The 15,100-nt window shown below is 47.8% G+C and overlaps 1 protein-coding gene across 1 annotated transcript; it reads right to left on the bottom strand.

Annotated features, from left to right (window-relative positions):
- Positions 1-1,385: 1,385 nt before the first annotated feature.
- On the bottom strand, positions 1,386-11,417 carry zgc:112334 (uncharacterized protein LOC619199 homolog). Its single transcript, XM_056273351.1, has 11 exons — positions 11,376-11,417; positions 7,577-7,684; positions 6,915-7,011; positions 6,617-6,751; positions 5,526-5,724; positions 5,268-5,399; positions 4,567-4,666; positions 3,381-3,552; positions 2,168-2,312; positions 1,974-2,028; positions 1,386-1,862 (listed from the first exon to the last, which is right to left on the bottom strand). The coding sequence occupies exons 1-11, from the start codon at positions 11,415-11,417 to the stop codon at positions 1,716-1,718; spliced, it is 1,332 nt and encodes a 443-aa protein (XP_056129326.1). The 3' UTR covers positions 1,386-1,715.
- Between the last annotated feature and the right edge of the window lie 3,683 nt (positions 11,418-15,100).

Here is a 15,100-nt window from a genome sequence, read left to right on the forward strand (position 1 = left end):
AGCAACCAGGGCACATACCCACATCTGGCTTCCCACCCACAGACATGGCCAGTTGTGTCTGCAGGGACGCCCAAAGCCGGAGGTTACACGGGGATTCAAACAGGTGATCCCCGTGTTGGTAGGCAACGGAATAGACCGCTATGCTACCCAGACACGCTCTGAACTCTCATCTCATCTCATCATCAGCCACTTCTCTGGGGTCGGGTCACGGTCTCAGCAAGCTAAGTAGGACACTCCAGATGTCCCTCTCCCCAACAATGTCCTCCAGCTCCTCTTGGGGGATTCCAAGGCATTCCCAGGCCAGAGTAGTCCCTCCAGCGAGTTCTGGGTCTACCTCGGGGTCTCCTCCGAGTTGTACATGCTCAGAAAACCTCCAACGGAAGGTGCCCAGGAGGCATCCTATTCAGATGCCCGAACCACTTCAACTGGCCCCTTTCAACGTGAAAGATCAGCGGCTCTACTCCGAGCTCCCTCTGGATGTCCGAGCTCCTCACCCTATCTCTAAGGTTGAGCCCAGACACCCTACAGAGGAAACTTATTTCAGCAAGGTTGTCTCTTGTCTCCGATTCTGTTTGTGATATTCATGGACAGGATCTCAAGGCGCAGCCAAGGTGAGGAGTGTGTCCAGTTTTGGGAACCTCAGAATTGCATCTCTGCTCTTCGCAGATGATGTGGTTTTGTTGGCTTCATCAGAACGCGACCTCTGGCATGCACTGGGGCGGTTTGCAGCTGAGTGTGAAATGGCCGGGATGAGAGTCAGCACCTCCAAGTCTGAGGCCATGGTTCTCTACAGGAAAATGGTGGATTGCTCCTTCTGGGTTGGGGATGAGTTGTTGCCTCAAGTGAAGGAGTTCAAGTATCTTGGGGTGTTGTTCACAAGTGAGGGTAGGATGGAGCGGGAGATTGATAGGCGGATTAGTGCAGCATCAGCTGTAATGTGGATGCTGTACTGGACTGTTATGGTGAAGAGGGAGCTGAGCCGGAAGGCAAAGCTCTTAATTTACCAGTCAGTCTTCGTTCCAACCCTCACCTATGGTCATGAGCTTTGGGTAGTGACTGAAAGGGTGAGACCGCAGATACAAGCGCCTGAAATGAGTTTCCTCTCAACACTCTATTTTTAATAGTAAGTTGGTACTTATGTGTTAAATGTGGGGACCGAGTCTGTACACGTTAAGGTAACAGTAATTGGGTCCACTGGCATATGTTTATAAATATGTTAGAAGTATGATATTCGGACTACTGGAAGGGAAAAGAGTAAACAACATCCCGACTGATCATCAGAAAGGCCTACATTGGTAATTGAACACTTAGGACCTGCATACCGGGGGTAGGCAATAAGAAATGTAAATGTTACTCCAGAGTTGCTTTAATGACTGTAAGGGACATTGTCCCGTCTCAATGCCAGAACACAGCACAATGCAACACAATGCAGGCAGCGGTGCAGACTTGGTGGGATGTTTAAGGGATGCAAAGACTATAAGGGGGCTTTCAAATCAGTAACACAACAGGTACATGGGTGTGTGGAATGGGCTTAACGGGACCTCATGGACACTGACATTTCAACGACAGGGTAAAATCATAAGAGTTTAAGATCCTGTTGCCTTCATCACCATGGTCATACTACATTTTACACAACCGTCTGCTTCGAAGTTGAGGGGTTAAATCTTACATCTTTAGGTCACTAGAAATTAACAGATGTGGTATCAAAAAGTCTCTCAGTCTTCCTCGGCATCTTCAAACTGATCTCTGCGCAGCTCTCTAAAACAGAACTCGGTCCCTGTGATTCGGCGATACATATCCAGGATGTCTTCACAATCGGCGTCAAAGTGGGTTGCTGCATCATATGAGCAAGACACAAATATCTGAGGACAAAAGAGAGGGGGAAAAAAATCACCAACAGTGGACCGCCGCTCACAGTGTGACCCCACCTGAGAAACAATAGTGCTCATTGCCAAAGGAGAAAAGCCCCCTACCTGACTTCTTTTCCCATCGTCAGCAGGGACAAATAGGTTACTGATGGACACAAACCTGTAGGCCAAATATTTAAATCAAGTCAGTCAAACGTGAGGTCAGTCAAGGAAAACAACTACACAAATACTCTCAAAACTATAGAAAAGGAGTATAATTAAAAGTTGAAATGTGTGGAAAGACCCGCCGCTGGGTTTACTTTTGCTTGATGGGCTCCAGCAGCTCCAGCCCCGGCTGCACCTCCTTCTCTGCGTTGTTTGTCTCTATGACGGTGCTCACTGTGGCAATGTACATCCCCTCTGAGGCCACGTTGTGTGTATACGATACCAAACATATGTAGATATCTGTGTGAACAAAGGAGAGGGGTAGGACACGAGGGCATGGGACCAAAAAGTAAATAGCCAAGAGTAGAGTAGGGGTGCACGATATATCAGCCAGCTTATTGATGTCAACCAAATATTGCTTAAAAATGTGTTATCGAGGGGCGTCTGGGCAGCGTAGTGGTCTATTCCGTTGCCTTCCAACACGGGGATCGCCGGTTCGAATCCCTGTGTTACCTCCCGCTGGGTCGGGTGTCCCTACGGACACAATTGGCCGTGTCTGCGGGTGGGAAGCCGGATGTGGGTATCTGTCCTGGTCACTACACTAGCGCCTCTTCGGGGTGGTCGGGGCACCTGTTCGGGGGGGGGGGGAATAGCGTGATCCTCCCACGCGCTACGTCCCCCTGGTGAAACTCCTCACGGTCAGATGAAAAGAAGCAGCTGGCGACTCCACATGTATTGGAGGAGGCATGTGGTAGTCTGCAGCCCTCCCCGGATTGGCAGAGGGGCTGGAGCAGCGACCGGGACGGCTCGGAAGAGTGGGGTAATTGGCCGGATACAATTGGGGCGAAAAGGGGGAAGGGGTAATTATTATGATCAAGACACATGGTGGTAGTATAACAAAACGAAACATATAGGCATCGATGTTGGTATTGATGTCAGTATCGGTATCGGCCCAAATGACCGAGGAAATTATCGGTTACGGGAAAGTATTTCAAAGCCATGCAGCCTCAACCAAAAGTAACAACATCTAGTGTTTGTTTCATTTTGGCTACACAATGGTTGCTGTGCGACGTAAACACATCACAAAATGGCATACAAATAACAGTGTAGCCCTCTCTGTACCAGCTGTAGGTACAAGAAGACAGCGAACAAGTCTGCGATAACCTGACTTCCCTCACATGAGCCCCCCCTCACACACACACACACACACACACACACACACACAGGGATGCCTGTTACCCACAACCCCCCACACATGCCTCTGAATGTAACAATAATCAGTTTGACCGCAATTATCATTATCATCATCATCATCATCATCATCTCAATCAACAAAGTCTTCATGCACAGGTGTTTGGGGGTGAATACCTGATTTGCGGTTGAGTTGTGTTTGAGGGATGATGATTTGACAGGAACTGGCCTCGTAGGTGTTTTTAATTGGATGATTCAATAAGCAGGTGACCCGAATGACGCGGCCCACTTTCCTCACTCGATTGGGCACATAGCTGGGGTCACAGATTAGCTGTTTACACCGGAACAGCTTCTTTAGAGAGAGACAAAACAAGCGTTACATGCAAACCCACACTGCTGTGCATTTTTCTATTCTATGCACCCCCAGCCCCACTTTAATGAATTACTGTGGACATATGGCTATACTAAGTCAACATTACAATAGATCAGTATTGTAACGATCACGGATGAATATACATGTTAGCCCTTGGCTAACGGGTCCGACCCTTTAGTCGACTGGTTAACGTTGTCGCCTGCGGTGCAGGAAATACGGGTTTGCGTCCCGGATGTGGCGGTTACCGGGCTGCCCCCCGAATTCGCTACATTGGTGTCAGAAGTTGGATGGTGCGATAGTGGAGGACTGTGAGGCCATCGGAAGCATTTCCCGAAGTGGGGGGTAGTGTAGTGTAACGTGCACGAATAAGTAGACGCGCTTAGCCCTTGGCTAACGGGTCGGGCCCTTTACTCGACTGGTGAACATTGTCGCCCGCGGTACTGGAGATACGGGTTCACATCCCGGCTGTAGCGGTTCCCGGGCTGCCCCCTTAATTCGCTGCAGTATATATTATATAATATTGTAGCGAATTCAGGGGGGCAACCACAGGAATGGCCACAGCCGGGACGTGAACCCATATCTCCTGCACCGCGGGAGACATCGCTAACCGCTCGACTAAAGGGTCCGACCCGTTAGCCAAGGGCTACCGAGCCTATTCACCCGTGATCGTTACAATATTATATAATGATTGGCTTGCATTAGGTTTGTTTGCCACCTGGCTTACATTTCGAATGAGTGGGGTAGCACCATGATTAGGCTAGGCTATTTCATTTTATGGTCAATGACAAATGTTAGGGCAATGTGACGGCCTGGTGGCCTGTCCAGGGTGTCTCCCCGCCTGCCGCCCAAATGACTGCTGGGATAGGTTCCAGCATCCCCGCAACCCTGAGAGCAGGATATGCAGTTTGGATAACGGATGGATGTACATTGAATATGGACTGAACTTTAAGTCCTTTACCATTTCATCAAGCTTATTCTTGTTATACTCACTCCTCCCTCAGATTTTACAGCCACCACTCGGCCGTTTTCCATCACAATCTCCTCCACCGCTTTATTCAACTTGTAAGTCCCTCCGTACTCTGCACCCAGTCTGCTGGACAAAGAGTTTGAGACAGTTTTGTAATGTGATTTTTTTTAACGTGTTTTCCCCCCTTTTTCTCCCCAATTGCATCCGGCCAATTACCCCACTCTTGTGAGCTGTCCTGGTCTCTGCTCCACCCCCTCTGCCAATCCGGGGAGGGCTGCAGACTACCACATGCCTCCTCCGATACATGTGGAGTTGCCAGCCGCTTCTTTTCACCTGACAGCGAGGAGTTTCACCAGGAGGATGTAGCGCATGGGAAGACCACGCTATTCCCCCCCGAGTTCCCCCTCTCCCCCCTGAACAAGCTGGGCGCCCCGACCGACCAGAGGAGGCGCTAGTGCAGCGACCAGGACACATACCCACATCCGGCTTCCCACCCGCAGACACGGCCAATTGTGTCTGTAGGGACGCCCGACAAAGCCGGAGGTAACACGGGGATTCGAACCAGCAATCCCCGTGTTGGTAGGCAACGGAATAGACTGCCACGCCACCCGGACGCCCTGTAATATGAAATTATAATAAGATGTTTATCATAAAGTACAATAAAGGATGGATACAACCACAATTATGTGCGTGTGCATGTGTGCGTGTGTTGTCTTTTCATAACCTGCTGAAGCCCTGTGGTAGTTCAGCCAGCCCATAGATGGGGTAGAGGTACGGACTGGTGTTGTGGCGAGCCAGAGACTCAGAATACAGCTTAATCCGCTTGATGGTCTCAGCACACGGCTGGTCCAGGTAACTAGCGCGAGACAGTGAGAGAACCAATGAAAGAAATCAGGCATGTCAACAATAAGAGCATGTCCGTCATTTTATTTTCTGGTCAGTGCTGATGTGCCTGTATCATTTAGCATGAGCGAACACTGACTCCTCGCTGCAGTGCAGAGCCATCGCGTGACATGTGAACTCCATGACATCCGGCCCGAGGTCAAAACGACGGAAGAGATCTCTCGTGGTTGTTTTTTTGGGATCGATGTCCTGGTGGGTTCTCGGGTCGCTCTCGCTGAAGTTCAGGATGAAAAGCAGCAACTTGCGGAACCTTCGCTTGTCGAACATGCCCATCAGATCTGAAATACACCACACGGCACCACGAACATGCATGCCCATCAGATCTGAAATACCCCACATGGCACCACGATACTCCACATGGCACCACGATACCCCACATGGCACCATGAACATGCCCATCAGATCTGAAATACCCCACATGGCACCACGATACCCCACATGGCACCACGAACATGCCCATCAGATCTGAAATACATCACATGGCACCACCAGTGGAGGTCTGATTATTCTGTAAAGCAGAGCTATCGAAGTACTTCCTTGCTCACAAAATCCAGAGTAAACACTTTGTGTAAAATGTTATGCGTATAAAATCTATATGTCACGTGATTTGTATAATAAGTGTACATGTATTTACAAACACATATTCTCTTGTAGGACAATAAAATATGACTGTAGAAAATGCATGCCCCCCCCCCTTTTCTCCCCAATTGTATCCGGCCAATTACCCCACTCTTCCGGGGAGGCCTGCAGACTACCACATGCCTCCTCCGATACATGTGAAATCGCCAGCCGCTTCTTCTCACCTGACAGTGAGGAGTTTCACCAGGGCGACGTAGCGCATGGGAGGATCACGCTATTCCCCCCAGTTCCCCCTCCCCCCTGAACAGGCGCCCCGACCGATCAGAGGAGGCACTAGTGCAGTACCCAGGACACATACTCACATCCGGCTTCCCACCCGCAGACACGGCTAATTGTGTCTGTAGGGACGCCCGACCAAGCCAGAGATAACACGGGGATTCGAATCAGCGATCCCCATGTTGGTAGGCAACGGAACAGACCGCCACGCTACCCGGACGCCTCCAATAAAAACTTTTAACTTGTATACACTAAAAAGGAGTGCCATGGTTTGCGAAACGTATTAAACACAAGTGTTGGTGTGTGTTGTGTCACCTGAAGCCAGGGCTTCTGCCTCTGTGGAGGGCACTTTATGCACTTTGCCCGCCTTGTACACATAGCTGCCTTCGATCATTTTAAAGTCCAGATACCGTGTAACTCCGGTATGGATCAGCAGCCCCACCAGCTGACCTGTTACAAACACACAACAGGGAGGTAGCACGTCTTACTGACAGACAACATGCACTCTTCCACAGCCACAGAAACTGTGCAGGTTTTGTTGAACAAATACACACGTATCGCAGTAGTATATGAACTATGCTGATGTAAATCCGGAAGTCCGCCATGCCCTCACCGTTGGTGAGGAAAAATTTGGGGATGAGGTCAATGTTCCAATTGCTGCCACGCCCTGCAGATTTCCCTTGACCTGAAACCTTGAACTTCCTGTACAGCTGTGAATTCAGAGGACATTTTTAGAAAGTGTGGACAGCACAAATAATTTATTATTATTATTATTATTATTATTTTAATTTTCCCCCGTTTTCTCCCCAATTGTATCTGGCCAATTACCCCACTCTCCATCCTGGTCTCTGCTCCATCCCCTGTGCTGATCCGGGGAGGGTTGCAGACTACCACATGCCTCCTCCGATACATGTGGAGTCGCCAGCCGCTTCTTTTCCCCTGACAGTGAGGAGTTTTGCCGGGAGGACGTAGCACGTGGGATGATTATGCTACCCCCCCAACAGTCGCCCCGACCGACCAGAAGAGGCGCTAGTGCAGCAACCAGGACACATACCCACATCCGGCTTCCCACCCGCAGACACGGCCAATTGTGTCTGTAGGGACGCCCGACCAAGCCGGAGGTAACACGGGGATTCGAACCGGCGATACTCGTGTTGGTAGGCAACGGAATAGACCACAACACTACCTAGATGCCCCAAATAAATTCATCTTAATGTGTGACTCCTCTCCATTTACACATCTGTGCATTTGATTTTGCGTGTGTGGATGGCAAACCTCTTCCAGGGCAGAAACAGAGGTGCTTTCTCCTCCATAGTAAGGGTTTCTGTCAAGGTGAAGGACCTTCTTCCCGCTGACCGACATTAAGCCAGAGAGGGTACACTCCTGAAAGAGATAGGTAGTGGTGGGAGATGTGGGGAGGGGGAGTATAGATAGTCGGTGTTTAATAGTCGCGGTCACTGCTTCTGACATGGACTTGAACTATGCCATCAGGTGCATCATGATGTACAACTGACAGAGCGATGCTAACGTAAGGACAGATAATCATGTAATAATGATATAATTATAAGATCGTTATAATTACTGTTAGGCGTGTGTTTACGCAGGGCTGCATTGCTCATAGTAGAATGATCAGAGTCAGAAATTATTTTATTGCCATGTGAATTACACGCACTAAGAGTTTAGCTTGGCGTTGTTGGCACAGTTGCGAGTGCAAGAAAAATATTGTCTGAAATAAAATAAAAGGAAATAAAATAAAATAAAGTATGTGAAAGATATATCTACAAACACGCACACACACACACACATATGAAATTATTACATTATCAACGTGGCAGTGGAAAACAACACTAGAGGCCAACTCAAAGACAATCACACAGGTAACCATCAAATACGGCATATACCAAGGTGAATCACAGTCCCCGCTGCTGTTCTGCATAGGACTGAGCCCCCTCAGTCAGATCATCACAAAGAGTGGATATGGATACAGGTTCAGAAGTGGAGTTACCATATCTCCTCCGATGAAATCAAGCTGTGTGCCAGGAATGAGCGAGACATTGACTCACTGACATCGAGATGTCATTCGGACTGGACAAGTGCAGTTGAATGGTGGCAAAAAGAGGAAAGTTGGTGAGCACTGAAGGGGGTTGAATTACAAAATGGCAGGATACAGGACAGTTACAAGTACCTGGGTGTTACACAGGCAAATGGAAACCATGAGGAGGCAGCAAGGAGGTCAACTACAGCCAAATACCTCCAGAGAGTGAGGCAGGTCCTGAGGAGACAGCTCAATGGGAAGAATAAGATTCAAGCCATCAACACATATGCCCTACCAGTAATCGGGTACACAGCTGGAATAATAAGCTGGCAAAAGGAGGAGATAAAGGCCACAGATATCAGAACACGAAAACTCCTCACAATGCACGGAGGGTTCCACCCCAAAATCCAGCAGCTTGAGACTGTACAATGAGTGAAAAGATGGCGGCCGAGGGTTAGTGAGTGTCAGAGCCACTATCCAGGATGAAACAAGGAACATCCACAAGTACGACAGAAAGAAGGCCCCCCAGGATGAAATGCTGAGTGAGTACCTCAGGCAGCAGAACACAGAAAGTGGGGAGAGAGAGGAAGAGGAGGTATCATTGAAGACCAAGCCCTTCCATGGGATGTACCATCGACAGATAGAGCATGTAGCTGATATCAAGATATCCTACCAGTGGCTAGAAACAGCTGGACAGCACAGAGGCTCTAATCATAGCAGCACAAGAACAGGCACTCAGGACCAGACTGGGTGAGGCAGGGGTCTACCACACCAGACAATACCCAAGATGCAGGCTGTGCAAAGATGCCCCTGAGACAGTCCAGCACTTAGTTGCAGGGTGTAAAATGGTAGCTGGGAAAGCGTACACTGAAAGGAATAACCAAGTGGCTGGGATAGAGTACAGGAACATCTGTACTGAATACAGACTGGAAGTCCCCAAGTCCAAATGGGAGACACCACCAAAGGTGGTTGAGAATGGAAGAGCTAAGATCCTGTGAGACTTCAAGTTCCAGACTGACAAGCAGGTGCTGGATAACCAACCAGACATTGTGGTGGTGGACAAGGAACAGAAGACAGCAGTAGTGATCGATGTGGCAATCCTGAGTGACGGCAACATCAGGAAGAAAGAGCATGAGAAGCTAGAAAATACCAAGGGCTGAGGGAAGAACTAGATCAGATGTGTAAGGTGAAATCCACAGTAGCCCCAGTGGTAATAGGAGCATTAGGGATAGTCAATAGGGATAGTCAATAAAGCCACTCGAGGAAAGGACCTCGAGTAGCTTTATTGACAGCTGATGATTGCTTATGGCATGAAACAGGCTTGTACGCTCTCATAAAGAATTTACTTGACTAACTGGATTATATATATATATATATATAACAGCAAAAAGTAAGTAAAAGTACGGTTTTATATACAGAATCCCAATATTTCCATGTGATAAAAAGCTAAGCTGAGGAAATAGGGTGTCAGGGCCTTTCAGATGCCTGGGTCATTCCTTCAAACGGCTGAGAAACTCTTCCCTCTGTGTAGGGGATCGCTACATGAATGAATGGCAGAAGTAAAAGAAAAAAAATATATGCTGAAATACTTTGAATGGGATCGGATCAGATGAAAATGTTGTAATCCGCGTGGGGAAATGGGTCGCCGCATCAGCAGAGAATTAGGGTACTGATAAACATATAACACGCGGACAGTGCTGAAGATGTTAATGCTGGTAGTCACTCCACCTGGACATACACCACCTTCTGCAACAAGCAAATAAAAGAGAGTGCACCATCTTTGGAAAAAAAATATAGTGTTTGTGCCGTTTGTGCGATTGTCAGCTTCTCCCAAAATGAGGGAACCAATATGCTGACTTGGGCCAAATGCTCTCAGCTGTTTATATACAACAAATAGTATGTGATGACAAGTGTGGATGCAGAAATGAATTATTATTCACATGCAAACATCCACTGCATTTGTTCATATTGTCAAGTCTAAAGAAGGGAGATATCTCTCTGTATACCTGCATGTATACTGATGTACAAACATGCCTTATAGCTGTTCACACTATCTTATGAGAATACTGCTGAAAAGACCTAGATGGTATAGTGCAAGTGAAATGTTTGTGGCTGCAGGAGTCAGTACCTTTCAGGCTCTTCTAAGAAATCTTATGTATAAATTTATTTGCCAGCTTAATGACTCTGATAATGTAATCATAAACAGTTTGACTAATATAAGATTCAGTGCCACGTGCTACCAATCCCGGCAGTGGGACCACTGGTATAGCTGCCTTCTTTTAACACACTGACTTGTTCCATTTATGTTATTTTATTGTGTTTACTGTGTATTGTCTAGGGATTGTCTTTTACCTATTTGTCTTTGTCTGTTATGGACCCTGAGTCTGCAATAAAGTTTTGAATTGAATTGAATTATATAGCTGTAGAGTCTGTGCAGCATGACCTTTTCATTATAATGCCAGGTTTATCTCCCAGATCTGCTATTGTTATTATTATGTTCCAAAATATAACTCATTCTAAAAACAAAACGTGCAGCAACTATTCAAGAACAGCACACACACACACACACACACACACACACACACTAACTGAGGTCAAACTCAAGGCCAAAGAAAAACTGGTGGGAGATTTCTGACAGTGCAGCGTTGCCTGAATAATCTGTTCAAGTACAGCAAATACAGTAGTGCTGACGGAGTACCTCTCAGGAACATGATGGGAGGATTATCATCATATCTCCATCTATAAGAATGATGGGCGACTAGCTTGTATTTTAAACACAATTTCACTGATATTTACGTAGGAACAGACCAAAAACCCAGAACTGAAATAAAAAATCAAATATCTTGAAAATCCTCAACAACCCTTGAGTTCTTTATGGGGATTTGCAGTACATAATACATCGCTCTCAGCAAACCGTTTGACTGGGCACATTTGCAATGCCAAAGAATGTGCAAAGGGTCACAAATGACCATATTTGCCACACATTTACCCCAGAGATGCAAATTAGGTAACGGGTTTTGCAAATGCAAACCGGCTTACCTTAAGTCCTGTTCCAAGCACGATAACATCATACTCCTCCATCTTAACCAGCCTTTCTCCTCGTTCACAGACTTTCCTTTATCTTGCATATAGCTGCTCGCTCTTCAAATGTGTGTGTGTGTGTGTGTGTGTCTGTATGTATGTGTGTGTGTGTGTGTGTTTATGTGTTAGAAAAAAGGACAGACAATTAGAGAAACAAGATGACAGCGACATCAGTGTGTGTGTGTGAGAGAGAGAGAGAGAGAGAGAGAGAGAGAGAGAGAGAGAGAGAGAGAGAGAGAGAGAGAGAGAGAGAGAGAGAGAGAGAGAGACCGTTGGCCTTTAACCAATTCTTTAATGGTCCAATTTTTCCATTTACATAAAAAAAAACATTGGAATTAACACAGATACTCCTGTGTGCACCTCGGTGTGGATTTCTCCGCTATGGCTGCCGATCAGCCCAGCGACCCGGATGTCCTTGCCCTTAGGTCAACGCGTACCGGCCTCAAGCTAGAGGGTGCTGTGATGCAGGAAGGCAGTCCTGCCCTCCTCTGCGATGTCTCCACTGGCCGTCCCCGCCCCGTTGTTCCAGTGGCCTGGCACTGTCGAGTTTTCGAATCAATTCACTCCCTCTCGCACCCTGGAGTTCGGGCGTCGGTGAAGTTGGTCGGTTCCAAGTTCGTTTGGCCTGGCTTCCGCAAGGACGTCAAGGGGTGGGTGGCTGCATGTGTGGCGTGCCAGCGCGCTAAGGTCCACCGGCACACTAAGTCGCCCCTCGAACCGTTTCCGATCCCGGCCAGAAGTTTCGACCATGTGCATGTGGACCTGGTGGGCCCTCTACCTTCTTCACAGGGTTTTACGCACCTGCTCACAATGGTAGATCGGACCACCAGGGGGCCAGAGGCTGTCGCTCTGTCCTCCACAACATCCTCGGACGTTGCACGTGCGTTTCTTTCCTCCTGGGTCGCCCGTTTCGGCACTCCGTCAGATATCACCTCAGACAGGGGCCCCCAGTTCATGTCAGAGCTCTAGTCGGCACTTGCGCGATCCTTGGGTGTGCAGGTACACCGCACTACCGCGTACCACCCGCAGGCTAACGGCTTGTGTGAACGTTTTCACCGGTCGCTCAAGGCAGCGCTGTGCGCTGCGCTCTCGGATGGTAACTGGGTGGATCGTTTACTTTGGGTTATGCTCGGGTTGCGTTCGGCTCCTAAGGAGGACCTCGACGCTTCGCCCGCCGAGCTGGTGCTCAGTCAGCCGCGCCACGTCCCTAGGGAATTTTTGCCTGGGAGTTCCGCTCCTCGACCCCGTCCGGCCGTTTATCCTTTTTTGTCCGACAGCACTCGGGTTCCAGGCCCCGTTCACCACTCTTCCACGGTCGTTCGTGCCTGCGGAGCTCATGTCAGCTCGTTTTGTTTTTGTACGGCATGATGCTCACTGCTCACCCCATCAACTCCAGTCCACTCCAGTCCATCAACTCCAGAGGCTTTGTCACAGCTGAACTGCTGAACCGTTGCAGACATCTCATCAAAGGAGATGGTTAACTCCAGCGAGGCTACCTATGTTTCACCCAGCTGAGACAGTGTCTCCAGCGTCTCCTCCACACAGTCAGAGTCACAGTTCTCTGCACTGAACAGGCCACTGTAGAAGTCTATGGTCAGCTTCCTCATCTCTGATGGATCGGTTGTTATTGCCTCATTTGGAAGCTTGAGGTGCATCATCACATTATTTTTTCTAAATTTTCTCTCAAGCTTAAAGAAAGAAGAAGTTGGAGCATCTATATATTTGATGGCAGAGATTCGAGTTCTGATTAAAGCAACCTTTGCTTTCTCATGTGAAAACCTACCTAAAGCCTTCCTCATACTCTCCCAGGTCCTGCTTCTCTAATTCTTCAAAGCAGATTTTTTTTCTATAGCTAATGTGTGTTTTACATATTGCTGACAGAAAATCCTAATTCGTTTTTTCTACCTCCCATCACCGAGCCAAGTTCTCCGAATATTTCTTTCTCAGCCTCCATTGACTCCAGAAGTCAGAAAAGAACTGACAGAAAACTTTATCATGTGTTAACTGTACACTGAAGTGCCATTAGGGACATTGTCTGTGAATGTTCTCATTCATCCAGGTCATGGTTATCCAAAGGAATTGAATCAAGTGCAACTGGACTTGGTATATATCCGTGAAGACATTTCGCCTCTCGTCCAAGAGGCTTCTTCAGTTCGTGCCTTTCTGACTAGACCAAGCTAGTCTGACTGGCTGGTGATGAGACTCCGAACTCCTTTGGATTAGGGACATTGTTGAAATTGTACTAGTAAATAAAAATCTGCCACCACTAAACGGTGATCTGAAAATCCAAAAGGTGATACTGTGGACTTAATTAACCTGTTTTTATATGTTTGATTTAGTTAAACCCTATCCAACCCGGCTGCCCTCACACTACCACACCCTCTGTAATGTCCGTAGACGCCTTGTCTTACTGACATAAGAATAATTCAAGAATGAGCCGACTTCATAGGTTCTTAACTGTGTAGCTTTTACTAGCGTTCGTTCAACATACAACCTTCATAACATGAGTGTCTAACTTCCTGTATATGTCACCCGCACTGCACGTACACCCGTGAGTAGGTCAAGTTAAACACGTGACAGGACCTTCAAAATGATAACCATCTTTCATTCATTACATCTCCCCCTCTAAGATGATTTTCTAAACATTTCTCTGAACATTTACTGCCAACAATTTTAACCTGTATATCACCCCCCTTTTCACAAAAAAATAAAAAATCTCCCACAGTACACAAGTCCATACGCCTCACAAATCCAGCCGGATTGCTGGCTTGCTCACCCTGCCAGAGCGAGTAACATGTGGTGTGGAAGTTGGCATTTCTGCTGCTCGGGACTCATCCGTGTTTCCATTCTCCCCTGGAGTGACATGGTCAGGATCCCTGCTGACAAAGGTGAGTGTTTTGGGTGTGGCCAACAGGTGGCGCCTGTTCCTTCTGTAATGTTCACCTTGAGCTGTCTCCACTATGTAGGATCCGGGAGTGGAGCTCTGACTGTGAACAACTGCTGGCATTGTCCATGTTTTCTGTCCATCAAGTTTGGTGAGTACTGCGTCACCCGAGTTCAGTGGGCGCAGTGACCGCACACCGTTCCTGCGGTTGTAGTAGAAAGACTGCCTCGATTTGGCTGCGGCGTCAGCGGTTTTGATCAGGTCCTCTTTAGGCCAGGCCGGTTTCAGGTTATGCTGCAATGTGGGTAAGGTGGTTCTGATTCTCCTACCCATGAGCAATTCCGCTGGGCTGGCTCCAGTGGAAGAAGAGGGTGTAGCTCTGTATGTCAACAGGGCGAGGAGAGGGTCTTCCTGTCTTAATATGCTTTTGGCTATCTGAACAGCCCTCTCTGCCTGTCCATTACTCTGGGGGTAGTGTGGGCTTGAAGTCACATGGATGAAATCATAATCCTCACTGAACCTCCTCATCTCTTCTGAAACTAGCTGTGGCCCATTATCGCTAACTACAATTTCAGGGATACCAAAACGTGCAAATGTAGCCTTCAGCCTAGCTACAATCTGACTGCTAGTAGTTGTTGGTAGATTTAGGATCTCCAAAAACCTGGAATAATAGTCAGACACTATCAAGTAGTTTTGCTTTTTGTACTCACACAGGTCTATGCCAACTTTCTGCCATGGTCTGGATGGGAGCTCACTTGACATTAAAGGCTCTTTTCTCTGTGTGTTCTTGTGTTCTCTG

The sequence above is a fragment of the Lampris incognitus genome, chromosome 2 (genome assembly GCF_029633865.1).
Source record: "Lampris incognitus isolate fLamInc1 chromosome 2, fLamInc1.hap2, whole genome shotgun sequence".
Lineage (NCBI taxonomy): Eukaryota > Metazoa > Chordata > Actinopteri > Lampriformes > Lampridae > Lampris > Lampris incognitus.